Genomic DNA, 23654 nt, shown 5'->3' on the forward strand with positions numbered 1-23654 from the left:
GGAAGAGAACATCGTGGAACAGTGATTCCTTTTTCATCTCCCCAGGGGCAGAGAAATGGGGGGCAAGAGCAAAGAAGGAGGTGCATCCTTGGGAGGCCCCAGTCTATATACCCTAGTCTGCAAACCAGCCCAGATGTGTTTTTTATATAAACACATTATGTTGTCCCTGCGACCATTCGCCTTCCCCACACCACTGTACCTCCAGGCCCTGTAGAATAGAAACATTGCAGCACAGCAATATGGCTAAAAATAGGAGCTACAGAGAGGGCAGGGCCTGCCTGTTCTTATGGTAGGAGAAAAAAAATGTCAAGGAAAGCAGCTGAGACTAATGAACTCTACATTAGCCATATTCCATTCTTTCAACTTAAGTCAAATGTCGGTCCCCATTAGGCAATTGGCTTTGACAGGAGCTGTGCTAATTACCACTTCCCAACCTTTAATTTCTGAGTAAAAGCAAAAGGAAAAAAAACTAATGGATTTTTCATTTTCCAGAAAGGAATAAAATAATAGTAGTCTGTCAAAAAAAAAAAAAAACCTGCATTAATTATAAGAATTAATGTGCCTTTACTTATCAGATTGTTTAGCTGTTTAATTTCCTAATTATCTATTCAATTTTCTTTTTGCCTTCAGAGTTTTTCTTATTTTATTTGTAGGGTTTTGCCTTACATTATTTTGACTGTGTCTTCTGTTCCCTGAGGATTCTAAGGGCCTTGGAAATGTAGTCAAAATGCCCACCTATGCCTGAATCCCGTGCACAGCTCTGACAAGCGTGATTCTCAAATCCCCAGTGAGGAGGACAGGCTCACTCCCCAGGTCCATTGCACTTTCATTTTGCAGAACTCCAAAGTTGGCTATTTACTAGAATTAGATGAGACAACACTTGAGCAATTACAAGGAGGTGAACCCACAAGGTCACCAAAGATACTAGATTTCTTTCAGTGTTTTTCAATACCATGTTGTAAGAACTAATACCATAAAAATTCTATCTTTTTCTCCAGCTTATAATTATTTTAATAAGACAGGCAGATGCATTCTTGTTCACTCAACTATCTAATTATAAATGCAAATTGAAAGGATAAATAAGAATTTTTATTAGGTTTATGAAAAGCGAAAGTAACAGGTTGCCCAGCTGTTCTTTTCCTCTTCTAGTCTAAAAACAAGAAAAGTTCCTTCTTTTTAATTCCTGCATGATTTTTTCTTTTTCTGATGTGTTCAAAATAGAATCCATATCCCCACTGAAAAGGCTGCTATTAAAACATGGGTTCTCCCTTTAGCAGGCACTGCTTGAGTGAAGTTGTTACATATCTCCTGTGAGTTCACTGGTCTGAGCTTCCTCAAGCCTGGTGTGGCTGGCTGTCAGTCCTGAAATCTAGTATGAATGGATCTTTTGAATGCTTATGTCATATTCATTTCTTCCTCGGCAGTTAAGGATCTATTCTGCTGCCAAATACTGGAAATAATAGCAAGAGAATGAACTCAAAGCCATTAACTTTCTAACGGTCCAGATCTACAAACTTGACCATGCCGAACTACATATACTTTGAGGAAAGGCTACCTGATGGCAAGAAATTACCATTTTATTTTAATTTCCTAATCATGAGCAGATTACTCTAACATGCAGCTGATGCCAATTAACATTTCACTCAAGTCTCCTGAACTATGGTCTGCTTAGACCCGACAGATTTCCTAGCAGTCCTGTTAGTATAGCCTCATTAGCCTTCAATATTATTTAGTTAAAAATTAAAACTCCCCAGCTTAAGGTCTCTGTGCGTAGGACCCCCATCAAGGCTAAAAAGACAACGTACAGCTTTCCATCTAGGAAGAAGCCTTCAAAGACCAAGTTCTAAGGGTCAGCTGGCCTCTTGGGCATGCACCGTCCGCCAGTGCACAGCCCCAATTACTGCTTGTCTCAAAGCTGCTGTGTTTGGAAACATGGATGCTATTAAGGCTCTTCCATCAAATTATACTTTATTCAGCTGGTAATTACGAATATGAGCTCAGCCCCGCAGAAAACAGAACAGAAGGGTCAGCATGCACACTCGGTGAGTCTGCTCCCCGGCGTCCAGAGAAGAGGATAATACCACAGTGTATTCCAGCCAGCCCCAGCCAGTTTTTCCAATATTAAGCCTCCTTCAGAAACACCAGGTATGAATCTCCAAGTCTAAACTTTGGTATCTAAAAACTTTCACCCTGGAAATTTCCTTTTGAGTCTATGATTCAAGAGTCATAAACAATATGTATTATCAAGCAAGGGTTTCAGCACTATTGGGAGAGAATTATAATTGGATGAGGGTTTTGAAACTGAGCAGCTTCTTTATTCCTAACTTCCTTTGGGCTGGCCGAAATCCTGGCCCGTGGGCCTTGCCTGTGGCTCTGGCATTACATCCCAGTAAATGGAAGCATTTCCCCTTGCCTAACCATCCTTCACTGTCCGCTCTGAAAATTACGGAGGAAAGGAGAACCTAATATGAAAATTATACAGATTATACATATTCATTTGTCACCAATGGAGACTTTGGATGTACTTGGATTAGAAGTTGATGCCAACAGGCTACAAGCTGGGCAGTAGCCCTGCTCACTGGATTTGGGTTGAAATAAAACTTTTATAAGAAGACTTCATTCCTCACAAAGCAAACTTGAAGCTATAATCTGTGAAAACAGTTGTAACAAATGAAGTTATTAATGAAGAGCATGTTTGGATATCACTTTTACAAGCATGTCAATGGGATGCTGGTGTCTGTTAATAGCATAACATTTGTTTTTAAATTAAGTTTAGCTAAAACATGGGGAATAATCATTCTGTTCTATGAGTGCAATATTCAAAGACAATTTCTTTTAATGTGAAGGGAATATTTTTAAGTTAGACAATTTATATCAAAATAAACTGTAACTATTAAATATGTAGACTTTAGCTGTTTTAAATCAAAGGAAGGAAGGCAAGGACATAAAATCTTCCAAGCACCATAATGAAGGTTGGAAGGAAAACCCGATGGCTACACTGAGGACAGTAGTAGCAAAAATTACAAAAATCTTTTATCAAAAATGTTGACTTTGGGCTCCAAAATATCAAAAAATTTGTCAGTATTGGGTGTTATTGGAGCTTAAACAAAAAAATACTTTTCAAATTCCATAGGAAAGAGAAGACAACATGAATAAACAAAACACATCATTGCTGCTTAATGAATTTTATTCAGGTCCATTATTACACTCCTTTGCATGACTAATCATGGTGGAGTTTTATTTGCAGGAGTTCTTCCAGAAGGAATTCTTGCAGGGGGTTTGATCCCGGCGTGCACACCACCACTGAAGGGGAGGGGGGAGCCTTCCTGCCACCTCCCTTGCTGACTCCCTATAAAGGGCGTGGCACTGGCCAGGGCGGTCCACTCGGACCACCAGGCCAGGACAGTCAAGAGGCTATTCTCTTTATTTCTGCCCCTTCCTGCAGATGCTTTTAAAAAGAAGCAGATGACAAAGGAAAGAAAAATCAGCAGTCTGGCTCAGGCAGCATTAAAAGTTACTCTTAGAAAAGAAGAGATGTTCCAGAACCGTAAAGCACATTTCCATTTTAATTTAAAGGATGAGAAAGTTAAGAGAATATCTTAAAGAAACTGCTCTGATTCAAGGAAGAGTTGATCATTCTCAAAGAAAAAAAATGCTTGTTTTACCCATAAATCTTTGTTAAGGTCCTCAATTAGGAGTTAAGGAAATAAATCATTTCCCCCTGACAAGGGGTTGGCAACCCAGGAGCCCCCGAGCTGGATCAGGCTAATTAGGTTGTTTTTGCCATCTTTGGTTATAGTCCTGGATGCCCACAAATTGCTCTTCAAGACAGATCATATCTGAGACTTTAGATTCTGGTCTTCTAGAGTCCTTGGAAAGCTTCTAGGCCTAATCCAATGATAAATGACCTGTCTGCAACTCATCTGGTAATTTCAGAGAAAAATCCATTTTTAATGGTCAAGTTTATGTACTCTTTCTTGGAACTTTTTCAAAATGGAAAAAAAGAGGGAAAAATTAATCACTTCATGAAGTTACAAATTCTCACAATGGAACATGTAATGATGACAATTAATCTGCACCAGAGAGGACGTGTTTGCCTACATAAATTATAGCTCTGGAGGGCCGTGCAACTGCGGCAGTAGCTGCTCCTTCTCCAGTGGGCTGGCGTGCAGGGCTCCCCTGGAGCGGCAGAAGTTTCTAGCAGACTTCCTGGGTGGGACAACTGAGGCACCTGGAAGCCGGGTCTGAAATGGGGTATCGCAGTACCACAGGGACACGGAGGAGACACAACAAAGTGCAGCCGTGTCCCGTCTTGTCAACCGCGACACACATACGTACACATTTGGCATGGAGATGCTGAAGAGACAGGCAATGGGCTGGACTGGGACTGAGCCAGGACACTGTACTCACCCCGCTGTCCCTGCGGGTGTCAGTGCCCGCAGCCCGTTGACAGCAGCAGCAGCAGGAGGAGGCAGAGTGGCAGCGACATCCTGTGGGCTGTCGCACTTCTCCGGCTCCATGGCTGCTCATTTCCTGGGCAGCTCTGAAATCAATGTGTCCTGGGTCCCTTTTTGGGGGACTGGGGGGAGATTCTCGGCTCAACCTCCAGCTGTCTTTTTGTATATAAACCTGTCTGAAGCCTGTACCCCTCTTTTCTCATACTCAAACTGTGACTCATAAGCCTGGGCAATTAGTGCCCCCCAAAGCGCTTCGGGTTGGATTTAACCCCTTGATGAAAGCCTCAGGTCTTTTCCTGTGTTTCGAGTGAATTTGCACTTCATGTGAATGCATGTGCACTCGCTTCTCAAGAAAGTCGGCTTCCTCCTAACTGTGCTTATGGCGAGCAGAAAGCCATGAGAACGAAACCAGGTGACATAACACAATATGAAATCAGTCTTGAATAAGGAGCTTCGAGTCTGAAATTGGGCCCATATAAAAGTACGACAGAATGTGCTCTGAGCAGAAAGAACCAGGAGGCAGTGAGGGCTCAGAGCAGCCCCCATTTTCACCAAATTGCAGGCAAGGGCGGCCCTGAGGGGCCGTTACTGCCTCCAGCTGCCTTCTCGAGTTGTAACGTACACAGGAGCCAACTTCAGTTCAGACGAAATTGCAGATCCTGATGCAGTAGGGGCAGTGGGGGGGTGGGGGGGGGGGAGAGGCTGCATCTCTAGCAAGTTCCCAGGTGATGCTGACCCTTGGAGTAGTGAGGCTCTAATCCAGTGTTTGCCAGTGGCAGGTCCTAAAGGGTCTTAAGCCAGTACTTTTTAATGAAATAGAATAGAAAACAGCACATCATGTGTAGTGAGGGTAAATATTGTTTCATGTTGTGCATTGGTGCTTCTTACTGTAGCTCACAGTCACTGTTTGAGAATCACTGGCCTGGCCAGCACTTGACCAGCTCCCCAGAGCCCTCCTCCCCTCCCTCACTGCGCTGCCTCTCATATTCTCCCCACTGGTGCAAGTCTTAGGATCAACAAGACAAATGCACAGATCTTCAACCATGCAGATGAGTATCCAGGGCAAGACTCTAAACACAAGTAAAGCAACTGAAAACCTGATGGCTCTTTCCAGAAGTGAGGAATGACATTTTCAGTTTTCCAAAGCCCTAGTTCACTTCTCTTCAAAAGTGAAATCTCAATCTTCTTTCTTATTATCACAGGCTTTTAAAATACAGATATTTTAAGATTCCAGGAATGAACATGACCTAATGATCCTGGCTTATACACTCTATGTTGCTTAGTCCTTTTTTTCTGTACCAAAATAGTTTCTTTTTTGCCTATGATAATTCAACAAGTGGTATTAAAATTTTTTGAGGTGTTCTTGCAAGTGAGAAATCCACGGCAGCTCAGCCAGCTTTTTTATATCCTTAGGATATTTTGCAGATTCTATTAAACGTGCTCGTTAAATACATTCTGAGCACCCACCTTTTGTACAGAACTCATGTAACAAAAGGACCCATGCTATCCATGCCCTTATGGGGCTGTTACGGCCTCACTGGGAGGCAGGACACATACTCTACAAATGAAAGAAAAGAACTAAGTTTTCAGTGTCAGTGAGGAGTGTGAGCTGCAGGTCAGGAAAGGCTATGTCTTCTCTCTTTGCCTATTTCCAAGGTGGTGGAAACACATCTTAGTACTTAAAGGTGAGGAATCTAGACCAGAATCCTGGTTTTACTATTTAATTAACCTCTTGATGGCCTCAGTTTCCCCATCTATAAAACGGGGATAATACCTACTTCACAGAGTTGTGAGGACCAAGGGAGGTCATGAGAAGCCCTTGGCACAAGCAGAACAAGAGTAAGCACCTAGTAAACATTAGGGGTTAAGAAGATACCCTCAACCACTTACTCCCTTACAGCATAAAGAGCTTCTTACGTTAGAAACCCAATTAGAGCCATGTAACCTAAACAAGGTTCTGCTGGGCCAGGAGCACACCTTACACCATAGGGCGCAAATATTCACAGTGCCTCCCACACCAGGCACTCCACAAGGCACTGAGCTATCACTGTATAGCACCCCAAAGCCTGCCCTCATAGAAGTGAAAATTTAATATTTAATGCAATAATGTGTTTCTGAAAAGATGTACAATGGTATCTTGGATTAAAAGGAACTTAGAACTCAATTATTTTGTAAAACAGATTGCTTACTCTAGATGGCACAATTGGAACCCAAAGAAGTCATAAGGTAGAAGATTTTTCTCTGTATACAGAAGTATCTTGTAATTAGTGCCCAACAACGGAAAGGGCTGTTCGTCCCTTGTATGCTAATGGGCTCTCTGTCCCTGGAGGAGTTGACAGAGCCTGGGAACAGCATTTGTCAGGAATGCTGTAGAGGGCCTCCTGTGCTGGTGGGGGAGTTGGACCACGTGACCTCGAAGGGTTCCTTATAGATTCTCTAATTCAGTAAAGGGAATTAGCATGCCCTGATGAACATTTCTTGGACATCTGGGTTTTAAGGTATCAGCAGTGGACAAGCTGAGCGTACACGTCTCCCCGTGTATTCCAGCTGCTGCTACGTAGAGAAAGGCACACTTTGAAACTGCCCAACGCCAGTTAATGTATTAAAAAATAACACAGGCTCTTTTATTTCAAACTTTTTGAGTAATTAATGTAATTAAGAAGGTAAGAATTTTTTTAAAATGTAAATTGCACCAAACTCTGTGTTAACAGGCATATTTATTTTAAAGACATTGGCTTCTTCATATGTTTAATCGTCTGTCGAGCCAGTGATCTAGTGAAGGTTCAGATGAGCTTCCAGGACTCCGAAGAAGTGAAGTCTGTGAAAAAGCCTCTCATCCCCCTGGAACTCCTTTCTGCCATTTAACTCCATCTTCATTTTCCAGGGCTGCTGCAGCAAAGTACCACAAGCTGGCATATTCTCCAACAGTTCTGGGGGCCAGAAGTCCAAAAGGAGCTGCCAAAGCTGTGCTCCTTCTTAAGGTTCTAGGGCAGGATCTTTCCTTGCCTCTTCCCAGCTACTGGGGGTTGTTGGCAATCCTTGGCTTGTAGACACATCACTCTAATCTCTGCCTCCACTGTCACTTGTTCTTCTCCCATGTGCCTGTCTCTGTGTCCCAGTTTCCCTCTTATACGACACCAGGCATTGGATGAAGCCCACCCTAATGCAATCTGACCTCATCCTAACTTGATTCCATCTGCAAAGATCTTATTTCCTAATAAGGTAACATTCTGAGGTCCTGGGGTTAGGATTTCAATGCTTCTTTTGGGGGGGTCACAATTCAACTGTGATTATAATAGTCATTGAAGAGGATTGTAAAGGATGAGCAACATCACCTTGGAACTTCCAGAGTAAACCAAACCCTGGGTGGAATGTGGGGGTGGGGGGTGGGGGGAGCAGCTCATGGGAATATGCTAGCAGAGTCAGCTGTTCCTTACAAACTCTAACCATCCCTGGGTTATAATCCCTGAAAACTGTAAGATCACTCATCTAAAATATAAACAGGTTGTAAACTACAACCCAGAACCCATGAATCTTGAAGATGATTGTATAAAAATGTAGCTTTTGAGGGGTGACAATGTGATTGGGAAAGCCATATGGACCACACTCCCTTTTGTCTAGTTTATGGATGGATGAGTAGAAAAATGGGGGAAGGAAAAAAAAAGAAAAAAGGCACCCTGTGTTTTTTTACTTTAATTTTTATTCTTATTATTTTTGTGTGTGTGGTAATGAAAATGCCAAAAATTAATTTTGGTGAAGGCACAACTATATAATGGTACTGTAAACAATTGAATGTACGCTTTGTTTTGTATGACTGAATGGTATGTGAATATATCTCAATAAAAATGAATTTAAAAAATAAACAGGTTGTGCATAAACATGCCAAATAATCCAAAAGATTACATGAAAATCAAGTCAATTTTCTCATTTGGTTGGAGAACTTCATGTCAAAAGGCCCATACCAACCAGGTGCCCTCTACAACCCTCCAGCCAGGAGACACAGGTCCAGCAGACACAGGTCCCCATTTCTAGCCATATGTACACCGAGTTTTGGGAGCTGTAGAAATCTATAAAGATAAGATGTGTAATAGCTTCTAATCATTTCCTTTTATTGTCACATACAACCTCACTGGGAGGCATTTTTAACCCCATTTCACTGATAAGAGCCCAACATTTCGAAAAGTCAAACAGTTTCTCGAGTTGCAAAACCAGGATGCAAATCTAGATCTGTGTGACCTTTGGAAAGCCCACTGGTATCTATTCTGTACACAATGCTTGAGGAGGAGTTTAAAGAGAGCTTCCCCAAAATGAAACTAACCAATGCATCTTTGGTTGAAATGTACAATGCGGATGGAAAACTTTATGATCCACTTTTCCTTCACTGATGTGACACACTGTGTTACAATTATTCTCTGAGATCCAGTGATGAGTGATTTGCACAGGCTGGAGCCATTAAGCTTGAATTCAGTGCTTTTCTATGTCCACAGCTTAGCATCTGCATTGGAGAATCAGGCTTTGGGGTGTCTTTTGCTGACCAGACTTGGGCATGGATGGAATAAATTCCATCCAGAGTGCATGCCCTTTGCTCTCTCGCTCACCCTAGAGGCAGCACCCTGGCTGTGAACACCACCTCTGCTGATCAGCAGCCTGATGACCCTGGGCAGGTGGTTAACTCCTTCAGGTTTCACTTTGCTCAGGAGTAAAATGGGGAGAATCAGATCTCCCCTGCTAGAGCTGTGAAGATTCAGTGAGATAATATGTGGAGCCCCCAGCATGACATCCAGCACACAGGAAGAGTTCCATGGGTACCAGTCCCTTTTCCTTACCCCTCCTGCCCCATGAGGGGAAAGGCACACCCCGGAGCTCTAAGAAACCCCAAAGAGAAGAGAAGACAACTGGACTGGGGCTCCTGACAGCATGGCTCACAAACCAAGAGAGAGGAGAGAAAACTGACTGAAGTGTTCTGGGGGAACTGTCCTGGATTTTCCTCTCAAGCAAAACTTCTGCCCAACAGAACCATAGTTTAACTACAAAATAGCCATAGAAAAGTCATATAAAGTGTGTTACTGGAGAAAATCACCTCTGGAAAGTAAAAAGGACCATTTCCAAACACCCACCTTTTCACCTTGTGATCACAGATGACTTGGGTTTAAAAACAAAACCAGAAGAGCAAAATAAATACAGCTTCGTTTATCTACTTTTCAGGGACTGTCCTTTAGCTTAGAAAATCATGTAAAAGAATGAGTAATTATGATTTTTTGTTTGAAAAAGTTGGCCATGCTTAATTGCTAACACAATCTTATTAATTTCAATAGATACAATTTCCAATATATACCATTCAAACACATATGCTTGAGTAAGACACAAGAGAATCTTGCTTAAGAGTTCCAGTTCTCTTTTAAATTAGCTTTTGCAGTCAATGACTTAGAGAACAAAGCACAAAGAGCCCCTGGGCCTCTTTTTTTTTTTTTTTTTTTTTTTTAATCTTCACTTATCCCTTCTAAATTCCCTTTGTGGCAATATGCATTTCTGGATGGCTTTTCCAAACAGCAACAGAGTTTAACTCTCACTTTCCTCGACTCCAACCTCTAGTGGCTCTCCTGCATCTTTGTTTCCATCCTCTAGCTTCTTTTTCTTCTTTGCCTTTCGTTCTAGGTTAAACTGGGTGATCTCTTCATTTTTCTCTGTAATGTATTTTAGCTTCAAAAAAATTAAAATAAAGAATTGTATTTGTACTTGTTATAAAATTATTTCATTAATGTAAAACCAAATTATACCTCCCCCCAACCACTCCCTCCCAAATAATTTGGGTGAAAAGCCTGGGCTTTACATTTCTTAAAGTTAAATGCAGCTTCAAAATTTTTTCTGGAAAAAGAATCAACTACAAAAATTAACTCACTCCTCCTTACATATCTCTCCCAAGCAGTATACTGCCATGTAGGAGCTCCTTGAGTTATCAAAAAAATTAAAACTTATAACTCACAGAAGGCATGTCAATCACAAATATACTCTAGAAACCACAAATATAATCAACACCCCTCCAAATTTATTCAACTGAAATTTATGGAGCAACTACTATGTACCAGATACTGGGGACACAAGGTACACCACAAGGTGCTTGCCTTAGTCACAGGCACAGACTGAGCTGCAACTCTTTGGTAATGAGGTTGTGTCAGATGAAAAAGACTTAAGAGTCCAAAATAAAAGCAATATCCTGAAGTAAAGAACTGTGCAATAAGCAGATGACTTCCCCACTAACATTCTAAGTGGACTGTTCTGGGTTAGATCATGTCCTGCACAAAGACATGTTCCAGTCCTAACTCCGTCCTGTGGATGTGAACTCATCTGTCAACAGGAACTGAATCGGGGGGCCCGCATCCAAAATGGCTGGAGCCCTAAAAAGCAGAGCAAACGTGGACACAGGAAGAAGGCAAAAGGCAAGCAGGAAGAGACAGGGAGAGAGATGCCATGTGATGGGGACAGAGATGGAGTGACAGATTGCCACCAAGCTACCACCAGCACCCTAGGACCCTAGGATGCTGCTGAACCTCAATTTTGGACTGCAAGCCTCCTGGGTACAGAGTTTGTTTGGGGTGATTAAAAAGTTTTGAGACTGGACGGTGGTGATTGTAGCACAACATTTTAAATGTAATTAATGTTAATGAATTGTACACTTAAAAATGGTTTCAGTAGCAAGTTTTATGTTATATATGTAAACACCAAAAAAAATAAAAAAAAATCACAACACTGTGAATCTATCACTCACTATGTAATGGGTATTAATTTGATAAGTCTGTATCACTGACTGAAAATAACGAATTTCCTACTTGCATCTGAAAATTTGCTAAAAGATCCATTTGCCTTATAATCAAATTCAGAAAAAGGCAAAATAATTTTGAAAGTAATAAAAGGGAGGCCGATTATGACAATAGCAAAAGTTATCTGTCTTAAAGTGATTTCATATTAGGCAATTCTCCAGCATAGATCTTAGAGTCAACAATAAAATACAATTCCTGTGTGAGTGCGTGAGTGTGTGTGTGTGTGTGTGTGTTATGGGTTACGAGGATTAAATAATAATAAACTCTGAAGTGTTATACAAATTAATTCATTTGACAAATATCTATTGGGTGTGTACTGTGCCAGGTGCTGTTCTAGATACTGCAGATGGAAGAGAACAGAAGGACAAAACTCCTTGCCCTCGTGGAACTCACACTATAGGGAGAAACATAAAGCATTTTAGCTGCAAGCGTTAGACTGTCAGGAAACCTCAAGGTATCCTGGACCTGCCTTAGGCCACCGCCTGGGATGGTCACAGTGTCTCTGGGTGCCAGTGTCCTCACCTCTAAAATGAGGGCTCAGTTAACAGGATTTCTAAGTTTTTTCAACTCTAGACTTCTTTGAGAAGATAGGAAATGTGCTCATTTTCCCGCACATCCCAGCCAAACGGATGATCCTTCTGTACCTGGCCAGTCAGGAGAATTGTGGACACCACAGAGAAACTATCCCCATTGACTCGAGCCTGTGACCTGTCTCTGATATCATGCTGTAAATGAAATATGGGACCAAAGTTTTGAGATATCTAGAAAAAGGCAAATTATGAAATCCAGAGAGTGCTGATTAGAAAATTCCAAATTGGCTTTGCAAGATCCATCATAACGAAAGAAAGACTATAAATTACAGGCAGGTCTGAATGGTTCAACCATCTCTAGTTTTTAATGCAAGGTGCCCTGGGGAATAACTTCATGGCTTCAAGTGATTAATTGGGAATAATGTATTCTGATGGGAAAGGGGAGTGAGGAAAGAAATTCATCTCTCACCAGTGAATTACTCCTCCTGGCTAAAAGCTTCACATCCTCAGTGTTAATTGTGCTTCTTTTTGCATGTCTGTAGAAAGGGCAGAAACAATTCACCAAATGTTTGGTGTTATTTAAAGTTTTCATGAAACACAGAAGTTCACGGTCAGACTTCAAACTAGCAAGGATCTCTAAGTAACCCATCTTTTTAGATTAAGGTCATTAAGCAACAGTGACACAAAAAATGAAGTTACTAACCAAGAAACCAATTAAATAAAGAGATGGAGAGAAAGCAGAAGCCCCCATTTTTCCACCTCCGCCTGAGGGCCAAGGGGGCCCGGAAGGGGCCTGAGTAGGGAAAGCCCTTCCAAAAGTGACTTGCTTGGCCAAGCAGACACCACAGGAAAAGCAAGAACAGGGTCAGTCTACAATCTGAGTGTGAAGAGAAAATGAACAAGGTCTGAAAATGCAAAGATCGCCTCTAAGTCAATGTTAAATAAAAGAACAAAGAGAATTCCCATGGAGCCTGGTTTCCCTTATACCAAGATCCTGAAGCTCTTCTCCAAGGACTAAATTAGAGGGAAACAGTTGGAGCAGACACCGAATACCTGGTTCCCCAACAAGAAGCTAACGTGTTCCCTCCTTAGCCTAAGAAGAAGGAAGTTTTTTGTTCACAACTTGGATTCAAATTCTCATTCAAGTCCTCTTATCTTTGCTTTAAAAGGTAATTTGAGAAAATAAGCTCTATTTGATAATGTTACTCTGAATTCTAGTCTTTTTTGCCATTTCCAACTTCCCCATTTCATACCCTCAATAACTAGATAAGTGCCCAGCACCTAGCTAGCCCTCACTGAATACCCATCAAGTTATCACTCAGAAATTATGCTCTATAACTTGGCCAAAATAATCCTCCACCTCCTGCTAAATGTGCAAATATCATGCATCATGTCATCACGATTGACAGTATCTGCCTGTCAGGAGAGAATATTCATTTTAGGAGTAACTAATTAGCAACCTACAAGGACCGAGAAATAGGAGAGAAGAAAAAGGCAGAGAGAAGGTGCTATAACAGCAGCTACTTCACTTGAAGCTTGTACAAGGCATGTCAATCACAAATTTACTCTACAAAGGTGGTTACACAGAGTATACATAAGTGACTATCCATTGAGTTGTACACTTAAGATTTATGCTCCCTACTATACAAATATTACGCATCAACAAAAAAATTAAAAAATAAATTTACTGCATTCATCAAGCTGAAGGACTTTGTACACTTTTCTGTGCATATGTAATACCAATAAGAATTTAAAACAAAATATACACACACACAACAAAGCACAAATATAATCAACATCCCCCTAAATTTATTCAACTATAGTTTATTGAGCAACTACCAGGTACTGGAGACACAAGATAAATAAGAAAAGGTCCCTGCCCCACGTGGACTCAGGAGGTTCATTCACAGATGATCTGGGGTGGAGGACAGCAAGTGCACAGGGACACAGTGTGGCCTCATCAATCACACCATCGGGCTGCTCTGACTGTATTTATATTCTTCTCAAAGAACAGTAAAAGACTCTTCAAGAAGTAATAATATTGATCTCTTCACAGAGTAAACTTATCTGTTCACAAGGAAGTGTTTAGAAAACAACAAGCTCAATACTCTCTGCCCTGGGCTTGTCTTCTGGTATCTCCGCACCATGTTTTAATGTTAACAACCTTCCTAGATGGAGGGGCTGGGATATCTTAGGCCAGGCACCATAGATCAGAAATTCTCCTAGGTGAAACCTCTGCTCCAGAAAATTACTCTGGGGAAAAGCAAATTATCTTACACACTTTTAGCAACAGAGACTTAAAAGACTAGTCCCAAAATGTTCCTTGAAGGTTTTAATGTAGAATATCTTCTTCAAAATGTTTGACAGTATTAGGTGACTAAAGACTTCAAAGCTAAATAATGGAAATTAGCAAACTTGAATTAGGGATGATTTTTCCAGAGTTTGTAGGCGAATAGAAAATTTGGAATTTAAATGTATTTTCCCAATGAAGCAAGTTACAAATGCTGCCTGGGTTCTCAGGTCAGCCTATGAAGATTACTGACTATCTAGGTGACCTGAAAAAAATACATATTTCAGACTTCTCAAGCCTGGGTATGCGTAGTCCTGGGAGCAGAGACTGTGTGACAGGGAAAAGGTAAAGCCACAGGACAAACAGTTGACTTTCTAGGAATATCCAACTTGATTCAGTGATACACTTTATAAAACAGCACTTTTTTTTTTTTAATATGAAAGCAAACAAATATTATGAAAACAAATATAAAATTAAGACAAAGGATGATTCTTCAAAGAAGATTTTCCTTGTGGATTGTGCAAGGAGGACACAGGGGCCTCCCCTGCCTCTGGCTGGGCCTCCTCCCTCACCCGGATTCTTAGCAGCAAGAATTCAGGAGAACTGGAATATGCCAGGTCGCATTTCAGCCACCACTTACAACATTCTTTTAAAGGAAAAACAGATTCTAAATTCCAACTTGGAAGGCCAGGAAACCAGATGGGCCCTTGCCAGCCCCTTGCCAGCCCCCTACCTCTTGACCTCATGGTGGCTCTCGGGAATCTTTTGAGTTGTGTTTATTTTCTATTTTCACCCCATCTATCTCCTGGGTACTCCTGGGCTAAAACATCCCAACCTCCCTTCTCTCCTACACTTGCAGAGCAGAAGGTGCATCCGCACATCTGGACACGGTGGAAGGTGAGGCATCTTTCAGGGAGTAAAGCCTCCAGATCTCTTGCTTAAAGACTGGCAGTTGACAGCCTTTACACAGACTCTTGACTTAAAAGACCACTAGCTCCCTGGTGAAGGTTATGGCTCTGAGTAAGACATACACACACCACTTTTTCACCCACTACACAGCAAAAGAAAATCAACCTTCAATGTAGTTATAAAAAATACAGAGTATCTGAAAGCTTACTGTGTTAAAATGCAAAACATCTGTAAATTCATTTTTATTTCTAGAATTTTTTACAAAAGTATTTTAGAATTTTCACTGTCTTTTTTCCATAACTAACACAGAAAAGGCAAGCAAAGGTGATAAATGATTTCACAGGAGATGCTGGGCCATACAATGGGACAACGGCCTGAATTAACAATGAATGAATAGGCCATAGGAGCTACCAGCATCCCATAATATTATCGTACCCCTTTTGGCCAAGTTGAAGATACTGAGCAGTTTTTAGGGACTAATATATACAGGAATAGGAAAGATTTAAAACCTGCCCTCTGAGGACCTCCTGCTTTAATTCATTCAAAATATTCACCCCAGCACCGGAAGAACAAAGAGCTAATCGGAGCAAGGTGAAAAGTATGGGGTGTGGGAGCGGCTGGCACCAACTCAGAAGTGGAAGCAAATTGGAAAGCTTTAGCCCTTTCAGGCCTTAGTCATTCAAATTGCTTCATAAAAGCAATTCCTTGCGATTGTTTTCAATTACCTAAGGTACTAATTGAAGAGCTGAGCATAAATCACCTGTAAAAGCCAAAGCTTTACCAGCGGACAGCAAGCCATCCACTCTTTAAGAAGTGTGTCTTCCTCTTCACAAATGTGGCAAATGAAAGCCTATGAGTGGGGGCAGCATTATCTGTGCACCTGCGGGTGGAGGCAGCATTATCTGTACACCTGTGGGCAGTTACCTCCGGGGAACACAATGCCACCCCACTCCAGAGGGAGGTGCTGGAGGACCCAGCCAGGAGCGTTCTCAGACCCTCAGACCCTGGCCATCCCTGTGACCCCACCTCTCTTCTCTCCTACAAGGCTTCAAGCCATCCCACAGAAAATGTCTTTAAAAACACATGCACCACATGCATTCAGAGTCCTGGAGACATTACTCAGGCCTTTTTGTACTGGAACTGAATATCTTTTGTTCTTTAACGAAAAAAATAATTGGAAAACTTCAAAAAATGCCCAATCAAGTCTAAATCCCTGTGATTAAAGCAGACATTCTGTTCTTGCAGCATTATAATTAGAGACCAGCCTCTAGAAAATATGAAATATGACTAGCTAACATTTTCCTGAAATACACAAGATGGGGAGTAAAGAATGTAAATAAAGTCCTCTACCCACCTTGCAAACATTTCAAGGTCTTTGGCAAAAAGTTCTGAAAGAGAAAAAAGAGAGGAACTTGAGTTACCATGAACTGTATCTCATTTTAGAAGGATGAAAAGTGACATCTCTGCACTAAGTTCAGTGACTAATACAATAATTCCTTTTAAAGGTGAGAGGAGGCACCTCAGGCAACCCCATCATTATAAGAGCCTTTAGCCATTTTATATCATGACCTCTTGGTCCTTCCCTGTACCCTCTACCCTTTATTACAAGCCTTCTGTTAATTGTGGCTACACCTTTGGTTCCTAGAAATTATCCTTTAACTTTAAATTTTGCTACAAGTTAGGGCTTGTGAGGACATTAATTTCCTCTGTAGTCAAGCAAATACCAATGCCACAGTTCACAGGGACTTGCAGTTCAGCTGTCAAATAAACTATGGGTGGAATAAAAATGCCATAAAGCATGAAATAAAAAATTTAATGTCTAATGTTCTAGGAAATCAAGGTAGTTTAAAACATAATAAAATAAAGGTGCTAATGTCCCAGCGTTAGTGTAACAGAAAAAAGATGTAGTTCTTTCCATAAAATAGTCAGATCTTACCTCTAAGAAAATAAATGACTCAAATGAATAGTCTGTGATGATAGTGTTCCCTGCCTGTTGGTGGGACAGGCCACAGCACCTGCCCACATTGCTTATCCCAGGCAAGATCAACCTTCACGGTTCACAGGCACAGATATGAGGACAGGGGCTGCTTACCACACTGTCGGAAAGTCACCTCCGAAATCGCTGCAATGGTTTGCTTGCTGAACTGCATCTCTCTGTCCGACGCAACTTCCTCACAAAGACAACCAACAGTGTAGTGAACTGCTGCCTTTAGCCTCTGAGACAAAACATCAGAATAATTTCATGGGTAAAGTTGCAAATAAGAGCTTCTCTCACCTTAGAAAATTAAGACCAAGGTAAGGGTCTGCTCAGCCTAATTCCTTCAGCCCTTTCCATAATGGTTGAGTGACTTCTCAAGCACACTAATAAATTAATGAGAACTTCTGGGGTACGACTTGTAGAAACATTACTTCATAGATAACAGTGATGTTTTAGGTCAGGTAAAAGAAGGCATTAGGCGGCAGGCCAGTGGGGAGAGAAGCAGCCTGGAAACCTGAAAAGTACCTGCTTCACTTTGCTCAAGTATTCCACAAGGGTCTGCTGAGCTCCTACTCAGGAAAGGCAATACTAGAAGTTTGGGGAACCCAGTGAAAAACCAGATGGGGATTTTACCCTCAAGGTGGCTGATTAATCAAGAAAACACAAGCCTATCCCTCCCCTGCAAGTCCCTGCCAGCTGGAGTCCCACAGGTCACAAAGGACAAAAGACCAGGAAGGATCCTAAGGGCATGTCTCATCTCCTTTGATTTGGAGGTCTGCTAGCTGAATTAATATCCCAGCTGCCAACTCAATGGGTTGGCTTACTGATAGAGTTACTGGCTCAGTTTCAAGGCTAGAAGGCTTGCTTCCTCCTGGGGCGGTATATCTTCTAGCTGGCCAGCGACCTTGGGGCTCCTTGGCTCTTCTGTAACGTGCCAATGCACATGTTGGGATCTTCTCCTTTCTCTTCCAGGTTCCTTTGACTTCCAGCTACTGGCTGCTCCCTGTGGCTTCTCCCAATGTGTCCAATTTCCTTTGCTTATAAGGACTTCAGCCACATTTGATTAAGGCCCACCCTCATTCAGTTGGAGGACACCTTAACTATTAACATCTGCAAAGGTCCTATTAACAAATGGGCTCACACCTACAGGGCCAGGGGTTGGGATGTGAACATGCATGCCTTTTGTGGGGGACATGATTCAACCTCCAACAGCCTGCTTTCTGGGCCCCAAAAAGACATACGCTTCCCACATGTAAAATACATTAATTCCATCACATCCCAAAAGTCTCATGCCATTTTAGAACAATGGTTAAGTACAAAGTCTCAGCAAAATCAGTTATGGGTATGGTCTGTCCTAGGGCAAAGTTCCACTGTCTGATGGACCTGTGAAACCTAGGAAATAAGTTTTCTGCTTCCAATATACAATGGAGGGATAGGCAGAGAGTGAATATTCCTATTCCAGAAGGGAAGGAAAACAGGGTCATGGGACCCAAACAAGTGTGAAACCCAGCAGGGAAAACTCGATTAGATTTCAAGGTCTGAGAGTCATCATGGATTGATGTTTTGTTATCCTGGCCTGATGGAGCGGCAGCCCCATCCCTTCCAAACGCTTGGGCAGTGGCCATGCTGTCCCTGAACACTGGAGTAAAGGCCCCATCCTCCCAGAGCATTAGGGAGGCAACTGGACCTTTTGGCAATGGCAGGTCACAGGCCCCATCATCTCCGAGCACTGGGGTGGTAGGACTCTCCCTGAACAATGGGGCACAAGGCGTGCCTCTTCCAAGCACCAGGGTAAATGGCCTGCCCTCTCCAAATGCAGGGGTGGAGCCACCCTTTCCACACATGGGTGGGCCCTCTGCTAGTCCGAGGAAATCTTTTGGGTCCAGGCCTTTGCTTCCATGGTTCTGCCCTTGAAGTGATTCTACCTTCAGTTTGTCCCTTCTCTGTCCCTTTCAGGCAATCCTTCTGTTCATACAAATTTCACAACAAAGCCTTGTTGGCTTTGCGTGCAGTTCAAGTGGGTTCAAACCATCAGACGGTAGAATTTTCCACAAATCTTTCCTGGATTAACTGCATTCCCAATGTTGACTTCCTCTGAGACGTCTGATGGGAACCATGTTCAGGCACAAACCTTTCAGCCCTGTCCTCTGGACACCCACTTTCCGGAAGCTCAGGGAAATCTCTGATAGAGCCACTGCTGGCCCTAGTCTCAGAACACACTATCTGGATAGGTGAAAATTCTCCAAATTCTTAATTGCTGGTTTCCTTGTGCTTAGCAGTTCAGTCCTCAGTGTTTTTCCTCTCTCATTTCACTATATGCTACATGGTGAAACCAGTGTACCTTCCACACTTAGCTTGGAAATCTATTCAGCCAAATATCCGAGTTCATCGCTTTCATGTTCCATCCAAAATCAGAACTCAATTTTGCCAAGTTCTCTGCCACTTTATAACAAGGATCACTTTTTTTCCAATTTCCTATGACACATTCATCATTTCTTTCTAAGTCCTCACCAGAAGTACCTTTAACATCCACAGTTCTACCAAAGTTCTGTTCATAATGAATTATGTATTCTCTAAGGCAATACAAACTTTCTCTACAGTTCTCACTCGATGTTTGAGCCCTCACAATTCTTCCAACCTCACCCACTACCTAACTCCAAAATCATTTCTACATTTTAGGTTTTTGTAATAGCAGGACCTTGCTCTTGGGATCAAAGACGGTATTAGTTTCCCAGCTGCTAACACGAATACCATACAATGAGTTGCCTTAACAACAGGAATTCATTGGCTCATGGTTTCAGAGGCTAGAAGACTTGCTACCTCCTGGGGTGGGAATCTTCTGGCTGGCCATCAGACTTTGAAGATCCTTGGCTTTTCTGTCACACGGCAATGCACATGGTGGCATCTTCTTTCTTTTCCAGGTTCCAATGACTTCCAACTTCTGGCCACTCCCTGTGGCTTCTCGTTCTGTGTCTAATTTCCTTTGCTTATAAAGACTTGAGCCATATTGGATCAAGACCCATCCTTATTCAATTTGGGCACACCTTTAACTAATAATATCTCTAAAGGTCCTATTTACAAATGGGTTCACAACGATAGGACTGGGCGTTGGAGCCTAAACATGCCTTTTTTAGGGGGACATGATTCAATCCCCAACACCAGCCAACCTCAGCAGGGCCCTCACTGCTCCTCAGCAACCCTTCTAGGTACTGAAAAATATCTCTCTTCCCTATGCAGAAGAGTAAAGCACCAAGAGAGGAAGGGGAAAGAATCTCAAGATAGAGGCAAAACAAGCTGAGCAACAGTCTCATGCCAACAAATTTTTGTTAAGTCCCTATCTGTCTGTGCTCCATCTCTGTGCTGGAGACAGAGCTGAACTGGACTTGGTAATGGCGGAACCCAGGAGAGCATGCAATCTACCAGCAAGTGTTCCCAGTACAGGCAGGAAGAGGAGGAGCTACAAAACCCCAGGCCAGGACCCTGGAGTAGGAGCTGGGCATACACCTTCCTTAGTTTCATATTCCATAAGGCAAGTTGAGGCCTTTGGTAGGAGGTGCCAAAAGGACCATCAACCTGGGAGTTCAGGTGTGTGTGTGGGTGAAGACAGGCATGGAAGTATGGAACATGGATCCTTCTGAATGCTTATGAGCTCCAGGAAGCTTTCCCTGTCCCCTCCCTTCAACCCCAGCCCAGGATGGGTGAGGCACCTTCTTCAATGCTGCACACGTCACTGGACTTAGTGGCGACATCACTAGACTATAAACTCAAGGGCAGGACCTTGTCAGTTTTGTTCACCAGTGCCAAGAACAGTTGACTGAATGTATGGGGGATCCTCTGGGGGCTTACCACTGCATAGAGAATGAGGCACAAATTTCTCAGCCTAGAATTAATCCTGCAGAATCATAAGCATTAGTCCTGCTTTGCACCCTTCTTCATTTAATCAGTAAGTGTTACTGAGTGCCTATTGAGGGTCAGGCTCTATACTAGGGGTTGAGAATACAGAATTGAAAAAGACAGCCCCTGCCATTAAGGAGTTTATTGCCCAGGACACTTTCACCATGAATGGACTCTTTAAAACCACCAAGGTCATCAAAGACAAAAGGGGTGGAAAACTGCTCCAGAGAAGACCAGAGAAGCAGGATTGCTAAATGATTATCCTCGCTTGGATCCTGGAGGAAGAAAAAAAGACCGCAAAAAAATGTCTTTGGAATGATTGGGGAAATGTGAATGTGGACTGTACAATAAACAACAGGATTTCATCAATATTAAACTTCCTGAGTGCAATAATTTATTGAGATTATGTAGGAGAATGCCTTTGTTTTTAAGAGATGTATACTATGGCATTAAATTCAAAGGTGAAGTATGTCAAGGTATCTGAAATGAATTCTCAAATGATTTAGGAAAAAAAGGCAAAGGAGCAAATATAGTAAAATGTTCACAACCCACGAATCAAGGCAAAGGGCATATGGTGTTCAGTGCACTGTTGTTGTAACTTTTGTGAAGATTTAAACTTTTTGGAATAAAAGGGGGGTGTAGACACCTTCTGGAATTCAGCATTTGGTAAGGGGGAAGTGCTCATGCATTCAGTTCATCCGCGTGTTTCTTCAGTTAATCCCCTTTGAGGTGGCCACGAGGGGCTCTTGCTCTACACCTCTTCCAAGCACTGTTCTTAATTTGGGTTCTGGTGACTACCACACTGCATTTCCGGCAATTAAATGTGATTAAAGCAATGACTGATTATCCACAACTAGGATTACTGTTCCAATTTTACAGGTTAAGAAAACTGTGTTTTGGCCGGTCACACCCAGGAAGCTGGTGGAGCAGAGATTCGAAGTCAGATCTCAGTTACAGGCTCTGGAGGCGGACTTCCTGGGGGTGACTCCTGCCTCCAACCCAGCCTCTGAGGTTCTGTGTCCTCACTCGTCAAATGTAGAGGGTGACGGTCACAAGGGCCAACATTCTGGGGCTCTCACCAGGCCCCAGTCACTGGGCTAAGGGCTTCACGTGTGTCCTCTCTTATTTAATGCTCACATTCCATCCTCAGGACAGCCCTGTGTGAGACATGTACCGTCACTATTCCCATTTCACAGAAGCAAAGACTGAGGCTTGGTCACGGGGCTGGAAGGTGGCTCCGCGGCGCCTCCCCGGAGTCCTCCCGGGCTTGACAAGGGGTGACCGGTGCTCAGCGCCCTCCTGGCGCGCGGCCGCGGCTCAGACACCACTAGCGGAACGGCGGCCGCGCCACCGCCGTCTCTGCTGGGCTTGGAGCGTTTCTCCGCGGCGTGCATCCCGCAGAGCAGCACCCGGGCCCCCAAGACCTTACGGCTGCCCGGCACTAGCGCAGCAGCCTCGACTTTGCCCCGCGTTGCCGCGGAAACCCCTCCCAGCACTCCCCGCGGCACCCCAGCTGGCGCAGGCGCAGGAGCGCGAGGCGGCCGAGGCCCGGAGGAGCGCGCCCCGCCCCCCCCCCCCCCCCCGGAGAAGCCAGCCTGGGGCCTCGGGGACTTTCCCTCGCCAGAAACTCGACGGCGTCCTTCCCCAGCCCAGCTGAGATTCCCGTTTTCCTGTACCTGTCGGTAAGAGAATTGCTGCTGCTCCTCAGCCTCTTCGCCCTCCATCTCGGCGGGCGGGCGCGCCGGCCCGGACAAGCGCGCGAGAGCAGAGAGAGGCAGCGACCCGGACGGCCCAGTCGGATTTTCCCGCCGCGGCGCCCGGCGACGGGCTGCGCGCGAGGACAAAGCGCAAAGCTCCAGCTTGCTCGCGCGCGCGCGCCCTCTGGCGGCGGCTCTGGGCAGCGCTCAACCCTGTTGCCGCTTTACTCCCCGAAGGTGGGGGCGCCAGTGACGGCGAGTTCACTGCTGTACCCCAGCCTGGCTCAGTGCCTGCACCGAGGCTACCCACCTCCGGAAAACAATGTGTGTGCTTAAATGTAAACTTAATTATAATTGTATCAACATAAGAGATGTATACTACGCAGTTTACAAATAATAATGAAATAGACTATTCTTTTTTGTAAGTTCTGTACATCCATAACTTCAGGGAGACATGGAAAATACACTCTTAGCTTTTATAAGTCCATCTCCAACAGTTGTGTCACAAGATCAGACTACAGATAAATGTTTAATTACTGTCCCAGCAAATAAATTGCTCATCTCTTGTCATTGACAGACAAATATAATTTTGAGATGGATGTTAACTGATATTCATTTATATTAAGGAGTAAAATGAAATAGTGAATCCCAACGTCAGTCTTCTCTCCTTCAGTAACTTCACTCCTTCCCAACTCTCATTTGGAGCTTCACTCATATTTCAATGACATGAACAAGGGACTTCTTTGCTGAATCAAATAATAGTTTTTCAGTACTGAAAGAATATTTCCTCATAGTTTTTGTGCTGTTCGTAATATGAAAGCCACAGACAGGATACCCTTTCATGTTTAACCTGCTCATTAACATTTTCTCTATCACTTTCTTAAGTAGACAGTCAGCAGTAAATCAAGCCCTGACTTGTAGCATTTGCCCATTTCCCTGGTTAAACACTCTCATTGGGCGATTTCAAGCTCCCAACACGAGGCCCCAAAACTCAGAGCTGGGAAGAGATGGGCAGTAGCACATCACCGTACAGACACGAGAAGGTCAAGTGCCCAGGTGATAGTAAAATGTGGTAATAGAA

General features: G+C 43.2%; 1 protein-coding gene across 1 annotated transcript; it reads right to left on the bottom strand.

The window, feature by feature from the left end:
- Window positions 1-9915: 9915 nt before the first annotated feature.
- On the bottom strand, window positions 9916-22676 carry LOC119527978 (centromere protein S). Its single transcript, XM_037828550.1, has 5 exons — window positions 22553-22676; window positions 17097-17220; window positions 16359-16392; window positions 12275-12341; window positions 9916-10157 (listed from the first exon to the last, which is right to left on the bottom strand). Exons 1-5 carry the CDS (start codon window positions 22598-22600, stop codon window positions 10017-10019), a joined length of 414 nt encoding a protein of 137 aa, XP_037684478.1. The 5' UTR covers window positions 22601-22676; the 3' UTR covers window positions 9916-10016.
- Window positions 22677-23654: the final 978 nt, after the last annotated feature.

Source organism: Choloepus didactylus, chromosome 2 (genome assembly GCF_015220235.1).
Source record: "Choloepus didactylus isolate mChoDid1 chromosome 2, mChoDid1.pri, whole genome shotgun sequence".
NCBI classification, from domain to species: Eukaryota; Metazoa; Chordata; class Mammalia; order Pilosa; family Megalonychidae; genus Choloepus; species Choloepus didactylus.